The sequence below is a fragment of the Balaenoptera borealis genome (genome assembly GCF_965194805.1).
Source record: "Balaenoptera borealis genome assembly, chromosome: 6".
In the NCBI taxonomy this organism is placed as follows: Eukaryota; Metazoa; Chordata; class Mammalia; order Artiodactyla; family Balaenopteridae; genus Balaenoptera; species Balaenoptera borealis.
Genome location: NC_138863.1, coordinates 112,623,599 through 112,642,698, shown reverse-complemented (window position 1 = coordinate 112,642,698; position 19,100 = coordinate 112,623,599). Strand labels below are relative to the sequence as shown.

The 19,100-nt window shown below is 43.2% G+C and overlaps 2 protein-coding genes across 15 annotated transcripts in view; one reads left to right on the top strand and one right to left on the bottom strand.

Moving 5' to 3' along the window:
• LOC309631461 (uncharacterized protein) overlaps positions 1-19,100 on the bottom strand; it is a 133,608-nt gene that overhangs the window by 52,366 nt on the left and 62,142 nt on the right. For 9 of the 10 annotated variants that reach the window (XR_014246259.1, XR_014246260.1, XR_014246261.1 and 6 more), the window contains exon 3: positions 14,126-14,216. Coding sequence is in view for 2 of the 10 variants with exons in the window: in XM_082397937.1 (XP_082254063.1) it covers positions 14,126-14,216 (91 nt within the window). In the remaining 8 variants the exon portion in view is untranslated. Of the gene's footprint in view, positions 1-4,434; positions 7,678-8,025; positions 14,217-19,100 lie in introns of those variants that run through there. The other variant, XR_014246263.1, reaches the window with a different exon arrangement.
• ACMSD (aminocarboxymuconate semialdehyde decarboxylase) overlaps positions 1-19,100 on the top strand; it is a 91,509-nt gene that overhangs the window by 11,070 nt on the left and 61,339 nt on the right. For all 5 annotated transcript variants that reach the window (XM_082397926.1, XM_082397925.1, XM_082397924.1 and 2 more), the window contains exons 2-3: positions 4,370-4,414; positions 16,022-16,118. In XM_082397926.1, the coding sequence (XP_082254052.1) occupies positions 4,370-4,414; positions 16,022-16,118 (142 nt within the window). The remainder of the gene's footprint in view (positions 1-4,369; positions 4,415-16,021; positions 16,119-19,100) is intronic.

The following is a 19,100-nucleotide window of genomic DNA, read 5'->3' as shown; positions in this document are numbered from 1 at the left end:
AAACAATTCGCAGAAAATAGTTTGTGTTTTCAAACTGGGAAGAGGGAGATAAATAAAAATACATCTAAATGGTGCTGGGTTCCTTCTCTCTCTCTCTATTTCCTTATTTCCAGTCTATATGATCAGAGTATTAAAGTGACATTAGTGGATAGCAGATAGTCCTTGGTGTTCATAGAGTTCAATACTTCTAGCAGAATTTCCTTTGTCTTCAGATCGTTTCTTAGTAGGTAAAATATTATTTCAAAACATCAATCTCCGATCTTTTCTCACCATTTTTTCAAACTTCCCAATAAAAAAAAATGAAAAGAATAAGCCAGTCCTAGTTTTATTTTGGAAGATGAAGCCCCTTCGGAAGAACTGATATCTCTTTTCAAACCTGCCTTTTCTTGTTAAATATTAATAGACACACTTCAAAAACCTTGACCTCCTTATTCAGTGAAGAAATAGAAAAGCAGAATCAACACGCCTGGGTTGGTGATTAACTAATGATTACAGAGGACTTGGATTTGAGAAATTTTTTCATTTTCACTTGCTAATAATGATTGTAGTCAGAGTTAGAGTTAAGATCCTTAGGGGGGAAAATCTACCTGAGGTAGAAAGAGAGTAGATTCAGGGTGCACTTAATTACATTGTTCCTGATGAATCAGGACCCACACTCTGGCCCAAGAAACCAGGGTGAAAGTTGTTTCAGATTGATCCACAATGAGATTATTCATAACAACAAGGATGCTAATAAGGTTTCAGCTTTTTCCTTCAGCAAGACTTCACTGCCCACCTACTATGTGTCCGATAGTAGGGCTTGCAAAGATTCTTCTAATTTTAAATGGGGTCCCAAAATTCCAGCCTTTAGTAAAAAATTATTTATTTACATCTTCTTTGATTAGTGATGATTTAATTGCACTTGATCGCTGTAAGGTTTTAGGAGACAAAATCCCAGACATAACTTGACTTTTAAACAACTCCTCTGAGGAAACAGACATCTGGTTTCATCACCCAGGAGGTTCATTATTCACCTCATGAGTGTGAGGTCCCCAAGACATTAAAAATGTCATTCAGCTCATCAACATCTGATTCACATATACCCATTTCAGAAACACAACTCGTGTAGATAGAACTGAATTCCCTTGAATTTTTAATATGTTGTTTTATTTGTCATGCCCATAAATGCCTATGGGACACCAGTCACTGTCAAACATTTTCAGATGGTAAACGCCTCCTGGTATACGCTCTGGCAAAAACTACTCCGAGGGTCAAAAATTTCAGACCCCAGGCTTGGTTCAACCTAGGATGAGAGCCTGGGGATTGTGTGGAGGCCAGATTTGGAGCAGAATAAAGTTGGCCCAAATAGGTTAGGTCTTTGTAAAGGCTCAGGGCAAGTACAAGGTGCTCCAAAGCGTTCCAAGTGCTTTCCAAGACAGGGAAGGGAGGAACACAGAGTGACAAAGGGCTCCTTCCTTCACAGTGCTCCTTAGTGTCTGCTCCCAGCGTACACCTTATTTCACGACCTCAGGATGGAAGAGGCTGTCACCGCCATGCCACCCCCACTGCCATTACTGCCTGCCACCACTACCATCACCATCATTGGTACCACCACTGCCACCAAACTCACTACCACAACTATCACCACTACCACGTCATAGCCTCCACCACTACCATTACTAGCGCCACCATCCCTTCCACCGTCATCACCATCATCATCACCACTACTGCCACCACCGCCTCTGCTTCCACCACTGTCACCACCATTATCATGGTTAGCATTGATGAAGCCCTTTCTATAAGCCAGGTCTGGTGTCCATAGCTTTGTCCGAATTGTTTCAGTCATTCCCATAAAACCTTATGTCACCACAACTGCGGTGAGCCTCATTTCACACATAAGAAAACAACGGCTTCAAGATGTTAAGTTACTCCAAGAAAGTACCTTGTAAGCGGACTGTTGTGTGTGACCAGATCCCTCCGTTCTGCCCCTCCCTGCCTCTCTGCCCTTCCCCAGGGCAATACTTCTCTCACCAGCTAACTTATGGGTTAACATTCCATAGGGAATTAAGAAAAAGAAAGAAAGAAAGTGAGGAAGGAAGGAACAGAGAAAGGAAGGAAGGAAAGAAAGAAGGCGGGAAGGAAAGAAGGAAATAAAACCCTTCTTTTTACAGTAAAGTAAGATTTCAATGGTAAATTTCCGGTTCGAGAGAGCATTTCGGTTTACTCTAAAGTGTAACTGATTGAGGCCATTCCACCCCTTCCCCCGACATGCACTCTGGGCAGCTTTATCCAGGAGAAGAGAGAGGAAAAGCACAAGGGTACTGAATGCATGAAGGGGTGGGAGGGCACCAACAAAGGAGAAATTGGGTGCCAGGAGGAGAAACTGGGGTCCCTGATGGACAGGTTCCCTTGAGTGACCAGCCTACTAAGCCAGGTCCTCCAGTGTCACCTGGGAGGAGGCAGGTGGACTTCCAGAGCTAATGTGACAATTTGGAGCTGGAATTCAAGAACAGACCTTCTGCCCAGGTAGAACAAGGCTGGTAAAGAACTGACCAAATCTTAAGTCTACTGGGGCAGAATGCAGGGATGGATATAGAGACACAAAAACACCCCTGTGCTGCAGGCCCAGACCTCCCCTCTGAGTCTGCAGGTGAGAGGGAAGCCAGGAAGAGGGATCTGCCGAGACCTGGCCCCCTCAAGACAACGTCCCTGTACCGTGACATGACAGCCAAACCACGGTCACATGGTCTCATCCAACCACAACAAGCGAGGAGTTGTGCAATATTTAGCTTCACTAACTCTACCCATTGTTGCTGACAAGAGCTGCCCATGAGCCCTTTACATCGTGGTCTCCGGCCTCCACGCCCTCCCCCCAACTTCACACTTTGAGAGCCATTGCTCTGGAGCATGGAAATGCTGAACACTGGAAGCACCTCTCCAATCTGACCCCAGATTACCTTTCCAGCCTCCCTCCCATGACACCGCCTGGCCCACATTGTGCGTCAGTACCCTCGCCCCCTCCTCCTGGGGAACCTGTATGTCACTCTATCACAGCGTGCCTCACACGCAGTAAGGCTCTTCAATTACCCACCCACCCCAGCCTCGCCCTCTCAAGACTGTGCTCCACACAGGCTGCAACTGTCCTTCACTTCTATTTTCTCTGCCCTAGAAAGGCTGGTCATGGTGGGACTCCATGAGGGTTCGACAAATGAATGAATGAATGAACAGAATGAGATTTTAAAGCCTATAGTTACATGAGTCATATATGCCTATGTTCACAGGCAGAGTCTTTCAAATATTTTTATTCATGACCCCCAAGAAGAAATATATTTCATACTGTGACTCAGTACAAACATTTATATCTATAATGGAAACAAGAGTTTCATGAAATTAATACTACACAGAAGGCATTCTAATATATTTGTTCTATGCTATGCTATGCTATGCTATCCTATCCTATTTCATTCCATTCCATTCCATTGCTTTACTATCTTAGCTTGGGTTTTCCAAGAAGCAGACCCTGAGATACGGATTCAAATGCAAACAGTTTACTCTGGAGGTGATGCCAGGAAACACCAGTAGAGCGGGGAAATGAGACAGGGAAAGCAAGGCAGCCAGTGAAAGTGCAGAATGTGTGCCTCACCTCAGAGTCATCCTGCCCGAGGAGGTGAGGAAACCAGTGTGTGCAGTTTATATACAAACGCCCTCAGTCGTTGATTGAGGGATTTGGGGGGCGGAAATTAGCACCACTGATTTCCTGGTACTTCTGATCTTCTAGAAGGGCCTAATCAAAGTTGACGCCAATGGCAAAAGGGAAAATCTTGTCAAAGAAATGCGAGTGCTTTTAGTTGAAGGAGGGCTGATGTGCACAGAAGCACTTCAGGGAAGGAATACGGGCAGGACACCAGCCTTACCTGTTACACGTACTATTTCATGTTTTTAGAACATCTGGGTCATTAACCACTAAACTGATTTCATGATCTACTCACAGATTGCAAACCACAGTTTGAAGAACAGGGTTAATGTTCTAAGATGGTATTTCCTAAAGAGTGGTCCCTACGGTCTGTACTCCTAGTGGCCTGGAAAGGATTTTAGGTGGTACACAAATATTTTTTAATGTGCATCCTTATTTAAAAATTACAACCTGCATTAGGAGAAAAGGTAAAACTAGCACTCCTATGACAGAGAATTTTCTTCCCGAATAAATACATTTCAGGAAAAACATTGATTTGAATATCAATATTGAATAAGTGATCAAGAGCGTGGGGAAAAATGGGAAAGTGTTGCTTGAAAGGATAGAGCTTGGAATGCTCTGTCCCAGGGATGCGCCTTTATTGCAGTCCTCTCTGCTTTGGCCTTTCAGTCTAACTGTGCTTCCTCTCCCCCACAGAGATTCGGTTACGGAGGCTGGGTGCAGCTCCAACACCACGGCAAGGTGAGTTTCTCCCTAAGCACGAGTGTGCCTCAGACCCACAGACCTCCTGAGTCTGAAACCTTCCAGCAGGCGGGCCTCTAGGAACCCCCAACTCTTCTGCCCTCCAACTGACTTTATAGTAGGCAAGGGGACAGCACTGAGGTTTCTCAAAATTATTTGCAAAAATGGGGATAACGTCAAAGAACAGCATTTAGGAAGATAAAATTGGAATTGGACAAGCCATTAAGAAATGTCTCTCTCTCCCTCTCCTTTTTTTTTTTTTTTTTTTTTTTTGCCCTAGAACCAATTTTAGCATTGCTCTGTGTCAAGGAAGCGACCTGGCCCTCTCCACAGTTATGACATTATATTACGACTGACCAAATAAATGGAACTGTTTAGGTTTGCACACAGGCTGAGAAATTAAACACTGGAGGCAAAAGGGAGAAGAAGCCACTGTTAGAAAGGGTTTAGTTTGGTCAGAGGAAAGAGCGAGAGGAAGAAGGCTTGGGGCAAAGCATTCAGACAATAACGAAGCCTGAGAGAGAGCTGCAAATCTAGAGCTGCACAGAGGTCAGGTCCAACTTCATTTGCAGAGGCATCACATGCCCTCGTGGAGTGCATGGGGAACCCCCCCGAGCTCCCAGTGGAGCACAGACACGACTAAGGCAGGCCCTGGAAGACTGGTGGTGTGGGAAGACCACGTGCAGGGGTAACTCAATGCACTGTGATGAGGTGAGGACAGCTTTTGCACCAGGTACTGGAGGATGTAGACTTGGGCACCAAGGACTGGAGAAGGCCTCCTGGAAGAAGTGATGCTCATCCTGGGTCTGGAAGCAGAGGTGAAGGCTTGCCCAAGGAATAAAGGAAACTAGAAAGCAAAGACAGGGAGCAAAGGCCTGGAGATATCAAACATATGTAAGCCTAGAACTCAGGCATTTGGCTTGGGTTGGTACCAGCATTTCTCAAAGTGTGGTCTGTGGACCAGCAAGTTCAATATCACCTGGGAACCTGGGAGAAAGGCAAATTCTTGGGCCTCACCTCAGACCTACCAAATCAGGAATGCTGAGGATAGGGCCAGCAATCTGAGTTTTGACAAGCCTCCAGGTGGTTCTGATGCTTACTCAAGTTTGAAAACCACTGGCTCTATTCACTCACTCACTCACTGATTTTTATTGACACCTATTTGATGCCAGGCCCACCAGTCTAGACACGCAGAATATGCTGGTGAAAAAGACAGACATACTCCCTGCCCCCATGGTGCTCAAGTTCTAGGGGGAGACAAACAAACGTGATCACTTCAGAGAATGAAATAAAAAACAGTGCTGAAACAGGGAATGACTGGGGAGATGCATCTGGGCTGGCTGGTCAGGGAGCTAGCAAAGACTTGGAGGATGAGAAGGAAAAGCCCGGAAGAGCATCCCTGGCTGAGGGAATAGCAGTTGCAAAGCCCTCCATATGAGGAAGAGCTGTGTTCAAGGAACAGGAAGGAGGGAAGTTTGGCTGAGATGTGGTGAATCGGGGAGATGGAAGGAAACCAGGCAGGCAGGGGCCAGATCATGGAGGAACTTGTAGCATGTGCTAAGGAGGCCGGGTTTTATTCTCAATGTAATGCAAATTCTTCGGAGGGTCTTAGCGGCTGAAAAAGGTCACCTTGTCTGATCTGTGGAGGATGGATAGAGGCAGTTAAGAGTTTGGGGCACAAAGTGGTGGGAAGAAGCTGGAGAGGAAGGCAGAAGCCTCATCAGACGGGGCCTTGGAGGATGGGCTTAGGCCTTTGTACTTGATCCTGAAGGCAGTGGGAAATCATTAAAGAGTTTTTTAAACATCAGAATCTCTGGAGCAGCCCATTTTCACCTTCATCAAAGGCCACCCACTAAGTGCCAATTTAGACACTGGGCTACACTTCTCCCATGAAAAGTGTCAGTTCCTAGCCTGGTAGTTGATGATCTAAGCTGGCCTCAAGTCTCCCCAGAAGAGAAGACAAGCTGAGTGGAGACGACGACAAGGCCACTAGGAAGCCCCAAGTGCAGGGATGGGCAGCCTGTAATTTTTTTTTTTTTTTACTCCCTGTCCCAGGCTGCAGTTTGTAACCTTGACACTGGATTTGAATGGCCTTCATTTCATCTTGTTTCTGTGTCAAAGAGACTGCAAAAACTTAACAGTAAATCTCAAAAAAAAAAAAAAAACCCAGAACAAACAAAAAGAAATCCAAGAATGAAAATATTTCCAGTCAAATCTATTACCTGATATTTCCAGCAAAACTGGATATAACAGTAGTCTTATAAAACAAAACAGTAACACTTTCCTTTCCTCTGTTTCAAAAACAAAACAAAGCAAACCAAAACAGAACCAAATCGGTATTTACCTAATTACAGTGGTCAGGGATCACAGTCACTGGAAAACACCACGCAAATATATACAAATATGCAAATTCAGCTAAGAGCCATGAGAGAATCCAGCACTTTGGGGTTGAAATTTCTTTTCATTCTCCTGTATCCCTTTGGTGAACAAATCTTTTCTGTCCCCCATGTATGATTTACCTCAGAGATTCCTGTTTTCTGAAAGGTCTTTCCAATACATTTCTCTGGTCTGCCCTATTTGTTTCTCTTCTTAACCTTTGGTTTTTCAATGCTTTTGGAATGAACCGAGGGGTATTTGTTTGCCATGGTAAAGCCTTGTTCAGAACTGAAAAACAACATTTGTCCTTGGGTTGAATACTTATAATTTGGTTGAAGATTCATGAAAATATGTACGGCCTCCTCTCAGGAGCCGCATGGGGTGGCGGCACAATTGAGTGCTGACGGCAGGAACACCCAACAGCGTTCAGAGGAGGCCAGACACAGGACCTAGTTCAAAGCCATGGGTCAGCAGCATCTAGAAACACCGACTGAGTGCTCTTCAGGCCCTTGAAATACAAAGACACACACACGCATTTCCATCACACTTAGCATTTTCAGACACGCTATTCTGTGTGATCTTCAATCATCAGGTTCCTGCTCTAAAAAATGATTTCCCTCTCACTGTGGAGCCAGGAAGACACTCAAATGAATAAAGAACATACAGAGAGTGACAATTTTGTGCTGAGCAAAAGAGACAATAAATAGTAAGGGAATTCAAGGGGGTGGGAAGGCCAAGGCAGAGGGCAATTCTCATGAAGATAAAGAATCATAGGGCTGTAGGGCTAGGGAGCATCTAGCCCAGTGTTTGAAAATATGGGCTGCAACCCAACAGTGAGTCATAATATCAATTCAGTGGGTTAGGACAGCTTTAAAAATAAAATAGGGCTTCCCTGGTGGCGCAGTGGTTGAGAGTCTGCCTGCCAATGCAGGGGACGCGGGTTCGAGCCCTGGTCTGGGAAGATCCCACATGCCGCGGAGCAATTCGGCCCGTGAGCCACAATTACTGAGCCTGCGCGTCTGGAGCCTGTGCTTGGCAACGAGAAGCCGCGATAGTGAGAGGCCCGCGCACCGCGATGAAGAGTGGCCCCCGCTTGCCACAACTAGAGAAAGCCCTTGCACAGAAACGAAGACCCAACACAGCCATACATACATACATACATACATAAAAAAAGAATGTAAGCAGACAAGAATAGCATTAAAAAAAAATAATAATAAAATAAAAATAAAATAGACTACAAAAGAAAAGAGCAGAATGTATTGTTCATGGTAAGAGTAAGTGTTGTTTCATCAAACTTTTGTCTCAGTTTGTATCTGTATAAATCTTGGGTTGGCCAAAAAGTTCGTTCGTCTTCTTCCGCAACATCTTACCCGAACGAACTTTTTGGCCAACCCTGATAGATATATACAGATGTAGTGGGTCACAATGGAAAATATATTTTTTAATGTGGGGTCGCAGCCAAAATCGATTGAAAGCCATTCATCTAGTCCAATATCCTCATTTCATGATTTTATTTTTAAGCTTAACTTTCCATTGCATAAGTAGAATCTGAATAAATTCTCCTTTTTATTTTTTATTTATTTATTTTTCTCTTTTTACGTGCATTTATTATATGAATTAACTACATGAACTAAGAGTCCCATTTGCAATGCAAATATAACATTCATACAAAAAAGGACAAAATCACATGAAACCTTTCTTGATTTAAGGTACTTAAAAAAAAATAAGGCTGTCAAATAAATTCTCCTTTTTAAATTTAAGCTATTGAAGATAAAGCTACAGTTCCCTTGGATCAGCCCTCCCCATCCTCAAAAGTAATTCCTATTAACAGTTTGGTGGGTATCTTTCCAGACCTTTTCCTATGATTTTACTTATACATACACGCACCTATTAAAAAGGACATAGTATTATTTAATGTTTACGTACATATTTTTTAGCTAAGTCAATCAGGTTCCAAACAGAAAACAAACAGCATACTTAGAACATTCTGAAAAGGGTTAATAAAGAGCCTACTTATAAAGGTGTAGGCGTGGGATGAAGCTGTGGAGGCAGGCACGGGCTGGATGATGAAGGGTCTTTGGCCAGGTTAAGGAGTTTGGATTTTACCTTCAAGGCAACGAGAATCGATTCATGAGTCTTAAGTGGCGGAGGTAGTGAGATCTGATTTAGGGTTTTAAGAGTTTACTTGGCTGCTTTGTGGAGACTGGGTTGGAGGGGAGCAAGAGTGAAAGCAGCAAGAGATGAGGCTGGAGGCTGGAGCAGTCGTTCAGGTGAGAGAGGATGGGGCTTGGACCAGAGCTGGAGCAGTGGAGATGGAGAGAAGTGGACCCTTGCGGCGTCTATTCTGGAGATAGACTTAACGGCATTGGGAAATGGACGAGATGGTGACAAGTCAAGCCAAGGGAAGTGAGAAAATGATGTAGTCTCAGAGGGATGAGAAAGATAATGCTGATATCAAAGGACAGAAGCAGCCAAGCCAGGAGGACAAGCAGATCTGGGAGAGAGAGCATTAGGCTGAGTGAATAGAGCTGGAGGTGGTTGTGATAGAGCCTCCGTGAAGCTGTCCTTCAGAACCTCGTCATGTGGGACAGAGGCTGCTTCCTGGTGACAGTGTCTGGGCCATTTCTGCCACCTTCGTACCTCAAGCCCAACCAGCCTGGCAGCTTGCATGGTCTAGAGGGAGAGCCTGAGTGCGGACTGGGGGCAGGGGGAGGAGAATGGAATCTGACATAAAATACTGAATTTTCAAATACATTGTTGCTTTTTCCCCCTCTGTGCTAGTTTTTTCCTTGTTGTCTATCCATTCTGTGTGTAATAGTTTGCATCTACTAACCCCAAACTCCAAGTCTATCCCTCCCCCACCTCCCCTCCCCCTTGGAAACCACAAGTTTGATCTCTATGTCTGTGAGTCTGTTTCTGCTTTGTAGATAGGTTCATTTGTGTCATATTTTAGATTCCACAGATAAGTGGTATCATATGGTATTTGTCTTTCTCTGCCTGACTTACTTCACTTAGTAGGACAATCTCTAGTTGCATGCATGTTGCTGCAAATGGCATTATTTCATTCTTTTTTATGGCTGAGTAGTATTCCTTTGTATATATATACCACATCTTATTTATGCATTCATCTGTCAATGAACATTTAGGTTGTTTCCATGTCTTGGCTACTGTGAATAGCGTTGCTATGAACATAGGGATGCATGTATCTTTTTGAATTACAGTTTTGTCCGGATATATGCCCAGGAGTGGGATTGCTGTATCATATGGTTAATTCCATAAAATACATTTTTAATGATACGCAATACCAGACATTTGAAATACCAGCCATATTTGAACTCATCTGCAGATAGTGTTAGAACTAGAACTTAAGAATCGGAAGTGTCAGAGGTGAAGTTCCTTGGGAATCAGACTCTGAGACGGAGATGAGAGTGCAGAAGGTTTATCAGGAAGTGCTCTTAGAATGGACATCACTGAAAGGGAAAAGAAGGAAGCAGGATAAAACAGAGGGCAATGTTGAGCTGTGATGTAGTCTCAGTGGAGGCCTCAGCTGACCCTACAAGAAGCTCTAAAGCTAACCTCCAGAGTTGTCCCAAGTTGGGGGGTGAGGGCAAAGAAGAGGGGCCTTTACGTCTCCGGGGCAGTCAGTCATTGGAAGTGGGCTTCCCTGGAAATAAAGCAGGACTTTAAGGGTAAGTGATTTACACATAGGATCCAGGTTTCCTGACGGCTGTAGTTATCATGACTTCTACTACCCCATGCTGTTCTGGCTTAAAAAACATTAGAGGTATATTTGAAATGAGTTATCTGGGTGGTGATGGATGGTTGGAGAATTCTTTAATTAAAATAAAAATAACAAAAAAAAAAAACCCTTGGTTTTCTTTCAAGGGTTTATAAAAAAACAGAATTTGTTTCTGAGTTGAATAATTTAGAGCAGCTTGCTCCAATTACTTGATTATTAGTTAAGTTTAAAATCTTGGTTAATGTTGGGATCAATGTTAAAAACAGAACCTAAGAGACCCCCCAGTCCCTCCCCTAGCAGCAAGTGCTGACTTCTGAGGCCCATTTATATCCCTGCAGGGATCCTGGGTTCCTAAATATCACGTGAGAGGGATCAAGAATTGATTCTCTACAATAACTGTCAGGTCCCAAAATTCTGGTTGAAAAAGCAAAGAGAACTGGGAGCCTATTGGGGCACAGCTGCCCTGTGGTAATTTTCACTGAGAAAGAGCTCCCCTGACAGCTGCTGTCATTCATTTGCCTTACCATGGATCCAGCATAAAGGGTGTGGAGGGAAAAGTTTAGTAAGTCTGATTCTCCTGCAACATAATTAGGGCAACCCCCCAAAAAGATTGGACTCCTTAGGAAATTATAGTAATTAACACTTGCTTACTAAATAATTACACCAATTACCAAATATCAGCCTGACAGGGTGGAAAATGGCTTCATGAACCTGAATTCTTTTCCCAGTTCTATACCACTAAGTGCTCTCTAGCAGCTAAGCTCTATACCACCGCATCTCAGGGACTCAATGGTAAATGCAAGAGTTGAACTAAAGAAATGATCCATTTCTGCTTTAACATGTTCTGCTTTGTCTGAAACCAAAACTTACTTGTGCACCTCCCAGAGAAACCCAATCTCCTCCCTTGCCATTGATAGTATATGGTAAAATCTGGCCATTGGATGAATCTAGAGACTGTCATACAGAGTGAAGTAAGTGAGAAAGAGAAAAACAAATATCGTATATTAACGCATATATGTGGAACCTAGAAAAATGGTACAGATGAACTGGTTTGCAGGGCAGAAATTGAGACGCAGATACAGAGAACAAACGTATGGACACCTAGGGGGGAAAGCAGCGGCGGGTGGGGGTGGTGGTGTGATGAATTGGGAGATTGGGATTGACATATAGACAGTAATATGTATAAAATAGATAACTAATAAGAACCTGCTGTATAAAAAAATAAATAAAATTCAAAAAAAAAAACAAAAACAAAATGTGGCCATCATTCATTAAGCAAGCTCTCTGGACTGTACTAAGTTCTTTACAAACATTCTATTATTGAATCTTCTGTATCATTCTGTGTTCTTAGTTGCAAACAACAGAATCCACTCTAGCTAGTTTAATTAGAGAAGCAGCTCACAGACTTTCTGGGAGGGCCAGAGATCAAGCTCAGAGGCTGTGCTAACAGAAACAATGCCCAATACCTGGCCGGGGACCTGCTCTAGCAAGGCTGTGGGCGCTGCCACTCCTGGTCGCAGACAGGAAGCTCATGTTGACGATGCTGAGATTGGAGACCAAAGCACTGCAGCTTCAACACTCCAGCCACGTCTGACACCTCGGGCAACACCCTTATTAAAAGACTCTGGATTCTGCAGAGTCCCTGCCTCCTCACAGGGCCCACTTCCAAATCAAAGTCACACGTGGGGGCTTCTGATTGGCAGAGCCTAGAGCACATGCCAGCGCCCCTGCTACAAGGGGAGCTGGGAAGGTGAACTCTGAATTCCCCCTCAGGAAGGGGGAACCGTAATGTGAAAATATCTTCACATATAGGAAGTGTTCCAAGGATGCTGGGTGGCTACAAGCATGACAAATAAAATGGTCCACATTTTACAGATAGAAAAAGTGAAGGTTAAACTCAGAAGGGCTGTAACTTAGCCAGTTATACTGTTAGTAAGTAATTTAATGAGATTTAAGCCCCTGTCTATTGAAATGCAGAGACTATGCTCTTCAGCACTCTGCTACACTGGGTATTTTGTGGTAATTAAGCTTTCCTAGTAAGAAGCAAAAGAAAATACTTCTAATTGCCAAATGAAAGTTTGTTTCTCAACTTTTTCTCTTTTACCATCACCCCTCTCCACTCCCTTCTTCACCAAATAAAAAGATGTGTTCCTATATTCTATTTGCGCAGTCAGTATCAGCACTCTTGCTTGCAAACAAAAGAAACAAAGAATGGTTAGTTTAAGCAGAAAAGGAATTTGTTGTAAGTATTTTAAGCCCCTCAAGAATTACAAAATGCTTAGGGAGACACACTCAAATGTGCAGGTGACTGAAGCCACAGCCAAGGCCATGCCACAGGTACAGCCCGATTAGGACACTGCCACCAGCACCACTGCCAGTGGACATAGCTCATGGCCACTGCTGGAATCAATACTGGCAGCATAAACTCAACTCTTGTTGTCTTTTTGCATCACTTGATTTTGATTCACAACCAAGCATTGATCAGTCAAGTTTGGGACAAGGAGAGCAAGTATTTGGGTTTTAGTAGAGGGAGGCTGGGCCCTACCTCTACCAGTACTCTTGCAGGAGAGTCCCCAATCCAGGAAGGTGGTTCAGATGCTGTCATTGTCAGCAAAGAATCAGAACTGAGGCAAATCAATCCTGATGTTCTGATCTCACAGACTCGGCTCTGCCTGGGTGTAGATACCTGTCATAGTTACACAAGTCACTTGCTCATTGACCTATTCCCCAGTCTGTGAGCAATGAAAACATGGATGTGAGGGCTTGCTCACGCTTGGGAGATGTGCACAGGCTGCCGCGCTTAAAGGTGAAAAGTGGTCGGCCTCCTCCATGAAGGAGATGGGGAAGGTCTAGTGCTTGGATCAGAAGGATAAAGAAGGAAGGTGTAGCAAGACCTGGGTGCAAGCCAAGAGGAAGAGGAGGAGGGCAGAGAACTCCATCAAGCACAACTCAAGGCCTTTGATCACCACATGCTTACACGGCCATCACGTAGGGCCCAAGGGTAACCTTGAGGCTCTGAAGCACCGCCAGAGGTCATGTGTCCTTAAAGCAGGGGAATGTCAGGAGACAGCTCAGTCTCTAATTAGCCATACATCATTAATAACTAATACTAAGAATAACTAACACTCAACATGTGTCAGACACTCTACTAAGTGCTTTATAAAGATTATCCCATTTCGTGCTCACAAGATCCCTTTAAGGTAAGTCATATTATTATAACTATCTTAAAAATGAGCCAAAACTCAGAAGTTTCTAGACAGAACAGCTAGCAGGACAGAATCTGAGACTCCACAGATATTTGATGTCACAAAGCAGAAGAAACCATGGAGCCATGGCTAAATGGGACGAGTTTGAACTAATCTGTGCCATCTGCCAAAATGATTTAAAGTAAGTGGTCATTATCAACTCTGACCATGACTCTGTCCCACCCGTCTTGTGCTCTGGGCCAAAAGAAGTCCAAATCCAATGTATGAGTGTCTTGTATGCTGGGTGGTAAGCTGGAAGCAATACCTCCTCATGGAGCTGAAGAGGTTGCAATGAAGGCAGGGTAACTGAAGAACCAAGAATCTTCTTTCCTCCCAAAAGCAATCACTGACCTGTCACTCCAACTAAGCCTGGTCGAGCGAAGAAGGCTGTGCCCCGGTTATGCCAAATCCTCCAGGAGATCCAAGGAGTCCAGCACGGATACTTCAAATTTAAATAACAGAGAGAGAAAGATATTCAGATGTTCCAAATTCAACATCACTGCAGAGCATAATAATAATAACATCTGAATGAAATAACGTCATTTGCAGCCACATGGATGGACCTAGAGATTATCATACTAAGTGAAATAAGTCAGAGAGAGAAAGACAAATATCATATGATATCACTTATATGCAGGATTTAAAATATGACAGAAATGAACTTGTCTACAAAACAGAAACAGACACACAGACAGAGAGAACAGACTTGTGGTTGCCAAGGGGGAGGGGGGGGTGGGAGAAGGATGATGGATTGGGAGTTTGGGATTAGTAGATGCAAACTATTACATATAGGATGGATAAACAACAAGGTCCTACTTCATAGCACAGGGAACTATACTCAATATCCTGTGATAAACCATAATGGAAAAGAATATGAAAAGGAATGTATATATAACTGAATCACTTTGCCGTACAGTAGAGATTAACACAACATTGTAAATCAACTATACATCAATAGGGGAGTCCCCTGGTGGTCCTGTGGTTGAGACTCTGTGCTTCCAAATGCAAGGGGCACGGGTTCAATCCCCGGTCAGGGAACTAAGATCCCACACGCCACACGGTGCAGCCAAAAAAAAAAACAAACCAAAAAAAACCAAACTATACATCAATAAATTTTAAAATAATAATAATAAAATACTAATATCTACCAAAAAATAATAATAATAACCTTTGGCTTATGGAACCTCTGCTCAGTCAACTCAAGTACTCTGTTCTTTGTCTCTGTGGATGGGAATCTGTGCCTTAATTTCTTCCTTTTCTCACAGTCTTTCCAATCTCCATGTTTATGACCTAATTTTTTGGTGGTAGATTACTAACTTGTCTTTTTTCCTCAACTATATATCCTTAAAGTTTTACATCAGTCAGAGAAAGTATATTGCCCACCTTAGGCGCTACGTAAATATTTGTTTTATAAATTGAAAAAAAAAACTGAGAAAACTGAGGCTCAGAGATGTTGTTTAACTTGCTCATGGTCACACAGTAAGTGGCAGAATAGGGATTTGAACCTTAGCAGTATGATTTCAGGGACCTGGATCAGAACTTTTCCCTTTTCTTTAGGGATCAGCCACAGGAGGCCCAGTTTAGAGGCCGCTGCCATGCTGCACACAGCCACTTAGTTTGCACCTCCCCACCCCCGCACTGAGTATTAAAAGGTAGTGTACAAGACAGGCACAATGTCTGGTAGAGGCAGCAGCTCAGAACCAAATTTCATATGTGCTGCTAGGCTGTTTCACTGCATGGCTTGCCTCCTCCTGCAGGTGTTGACATCAGCGGGCCCTGCTCTGCTAGACAAATTATTTACTCTCACTATCCATCTGTTGCTTCTCTATAAAACAAGAGGGTAGGACTAGACGGTCTATCTCAGAGGTCCTTTCAATTCTAAAATGTTATGAATCTAGAGTTTTCCAGATGCTGGGCCATCCTCTTGGGTCTTGGAGCCAGAGGTTCTGGCAAGGTGACCTACACAATCCTCAAGTTGCGTAGTCCCAAAAGGCCATGACCATGACCTTGTTCTCTCTGTGTCCAGCCACCGACACCCACAGAGCACACCCCTTCAAATCCAAGCCAATATTAAGGTACAAGGACAAAACGTTGAGTTCTGTTAAATAAACAGATTTCTACTTCTTCGAGGATTAAGTAAAAAAACCCTAAAAAGGTTAGGGGAGAACCACATTCCAAAGCATACAAGGAAGGATTAATCTAGGTAAGCTTAGGTCACCTTTCGCTGATGTGAGTTTTCTGACTTAGGGAGAAGCAAAGATGCTGAAAGATGGGAAGGTCTTCAGAGTGGTTCAAGAGAACTGCTGGGACCCAGAAGTTCGCCTTAGAGAAATGGACCAAACAGGTACTTCCAATGAGAAACACTACCAATGTTTGCATCTGATGTAAGAGGCATGTCTACCGCTAAAGTCTGTTGACCACGCTACGTGATTTATGTGATGGCAACTTCTGATCTCCTTTTCTCCTCCAGGCCAGGCTGTTCCAGCTTCACTGGGTGAGGGATGGCACCTTCCACAATTATGTTTTTAGAGTGTGGATTTAAAATTTTTTGAAATTAGGTATACCCTGTTTTAAAGTAGAATGCTGTATTATCCAAAAGATAAAAGTGGTATTTTATTATTTAAAAAAATTTTAAGTTCAAATGCATAGTATTTACTTATTATAGAGCCAATTAAAACAGTAAAAATAAGAGTTCACAGATTAAGGATGCCAAGTGCCTGGTTAGTCAGATTCAGGATCCGATTTCTTTCTGTAGTTTCTTTTGGTGCACAGTACACAGAATGTCCCCACTGACACGTAAGGGGTGGAAACGGGAGCAGCTTACAAAAAAGTTAATCATGTAATCTCAGAATACTCTACCATGAAACCAATCCAGAAATTTGAAAGGGGAGAATTAGGATATTTTTGTTTCCAAGCTGAGTCACTAACAATTTCTAAGAACTGCTTGCATTCCTCATCCCATATTTTAAAATCAAACAAATCCCCATAATTTAAAAGAATTATGAAAGCCTATCTAACATATGGTATGATGGGTAGGGGATAAGATAAAATAAAATAAAATAAAACATAATAAAATAGTAAAATAAAAATGTGGCATGACAGCCGCATTGTGCTTTCTCTTGTTACTACCTGGTTGACCGTGCCACCAAGGAGAGCATGCTCCAACAAGAGAACCCAGCCTTCGGGACACGCGTGGGCTCTGCCCAGAGACTGTGATGGGGAGCTCCCCACGACAACACTGTCAGGCCTAAATTTTGACATCAGTGGTCTAGATTTAATCCAGAAAACAAACAATTCATACACACAAATAAAAGAGCCCTTTAGAACTACCACCTTCCTAACCAAGGACAAATGTATAAGAAGTTCAAAGATACACACAGAGATGGCAGGAGACATTTTATTCCAAGGTCTGCATAAAACAAGTTAATAGATATCAGCCCCAAATAAGGAGGTGGTCTCTGGCATGTTAGAATTTGGTATAGCTACTTTAGGCTAGATATTGCTGTCTAGATTTTTTTAAATAATTAAAAGTACATCTAAATTGCATTCAAATTGAACTTTGTGGAAAGCCTGAAGCACTTCTGTAGACCATTCCATAGAACATAGTATATATGCCCCTGTACTAGAATGGGGGTGGTAGGGGCACTGAGAGAGAACAGCTTCTCAGACTGACAGCAAAGACCAAGGTCTTACTCTAAATGTGAAGCACAAGCAGCTCCCACCTCTCAAGGAGAAAACTAGTGGAAAGGAGACTCAGATGACTGGTGTCAGAACCATTGCTCACGAATGCAGTTTAGGTGAAGAGTGTCTCCTTTGGTTTTTGCTGTGTGTTTCATTCCACAGCTATCCTTAAGAGGACAGTCAAGTCTAACCCTTGCTGAGCATTTTTCTTTGTGCCAGGTACCTCAGCACCTGACGTGTATTAACTCAATTCCTATAACAACCATTGTAGGTGGCACCTATTATTATGCCCATTTTACAGATGAAGAAACTGAGGAACAGAGGTTAAGCAATTTGTCCAAGATCGCACAACTTGTAGGGGGCAAAGCCGAGATTTGAATCCAGGCAGTCTGGACCCAAGTGCTTAACAAGTGTATCCTACTTGTTTCTTGCCTCTGCCAAGGTAAGAAAATGATGAAGGCACAGCACAGAAGGTTCCAGCAAGCCATGCCATCTTCACAGGGAGAAAAATATAATTGCAGTCCCTGGTTTACTTCATCACATCTCTATGTGGCAGGCATTGTTGTACCTAGTGCCACCTGAGGGGTATTAGGAGGTGAAGTGATTTGCTTGGGATCACACAGCAGTAAATGGCAGAGCTAGAATTGTACCTAGGACTGTCTTTCTCATTCCATCACTTTTCCCAAGGGAGCTTTTCCCAAGACTCCCTCAGGATGAGGATTGCCTGGGGTGTTTATTAAAACTTTTTTTCAGGGTCCATCCACTGAGTCACAGTTCCCAAAGGAGGGCCTAGGAACTTGTTTTTACAATGTTCTCTTCCCTCCACCCCCCCGGCCTCTGCCCATTTCACTCAGCAGGTGAGTCTGGGGAACACTGTGCTATTGCCAAACTGTTAAACATCACTTTAAAAAAAATCAGCTCTAATTGGGTTAGACTTGTTTTTTTCCCCTCTTGATTCCCAGAAACCAAAGAACATGTATCCAAATCAACCAACACATAAATAATGCAATTTACTATGTTAATATAAAATATGGTGACAAGTGATGGCCACTGGGGTATCAGAAGGTGCAAGGCTGGACAGCTGCCTCGTCCCACCACTTGCAGGCCATGTGATCTAATCTATAAAATTAAATACAGTAATGTAAGCAAAAGCATTTGTGTAAATGTAAAGATTTTACAATTGAACAGCATTTCTCTGTTGTATACTAATCACTGAATACAAATCATATCTGTGACAATGTTTAACAATGCTCTCTAATCAAACGCTGTAGTGTCTAGTCCTCACTAAACAATGATTTATTTATTCATATATTGGGTATGTTAAGGATAGAACATGGACAGTCAGGTTCATGTGGTGTTGAAATTCAAGTAGGGCACGGCACAGGATAAACCACCACAGTCATGACAGACTGTAATAAGTTATCAGAAAAGGAAAGGAACAGAACAATGGGATAGAGAGTGGATGGAGTTGGGGAAGGCCTCTCTGAGGATCTGACATTTGAACGGAGACCTTAGGGTACAAAGGAGCTCGTCCTGTGATGAGCCATAAGGAGGGCATTCCAGGCAGATGGAACAGCAATGCAAGGGTCCTGGTGCAGGAAAGCACCCCCAAAGAACAGGCAGGAGGCCTACGAAGTTCAACATG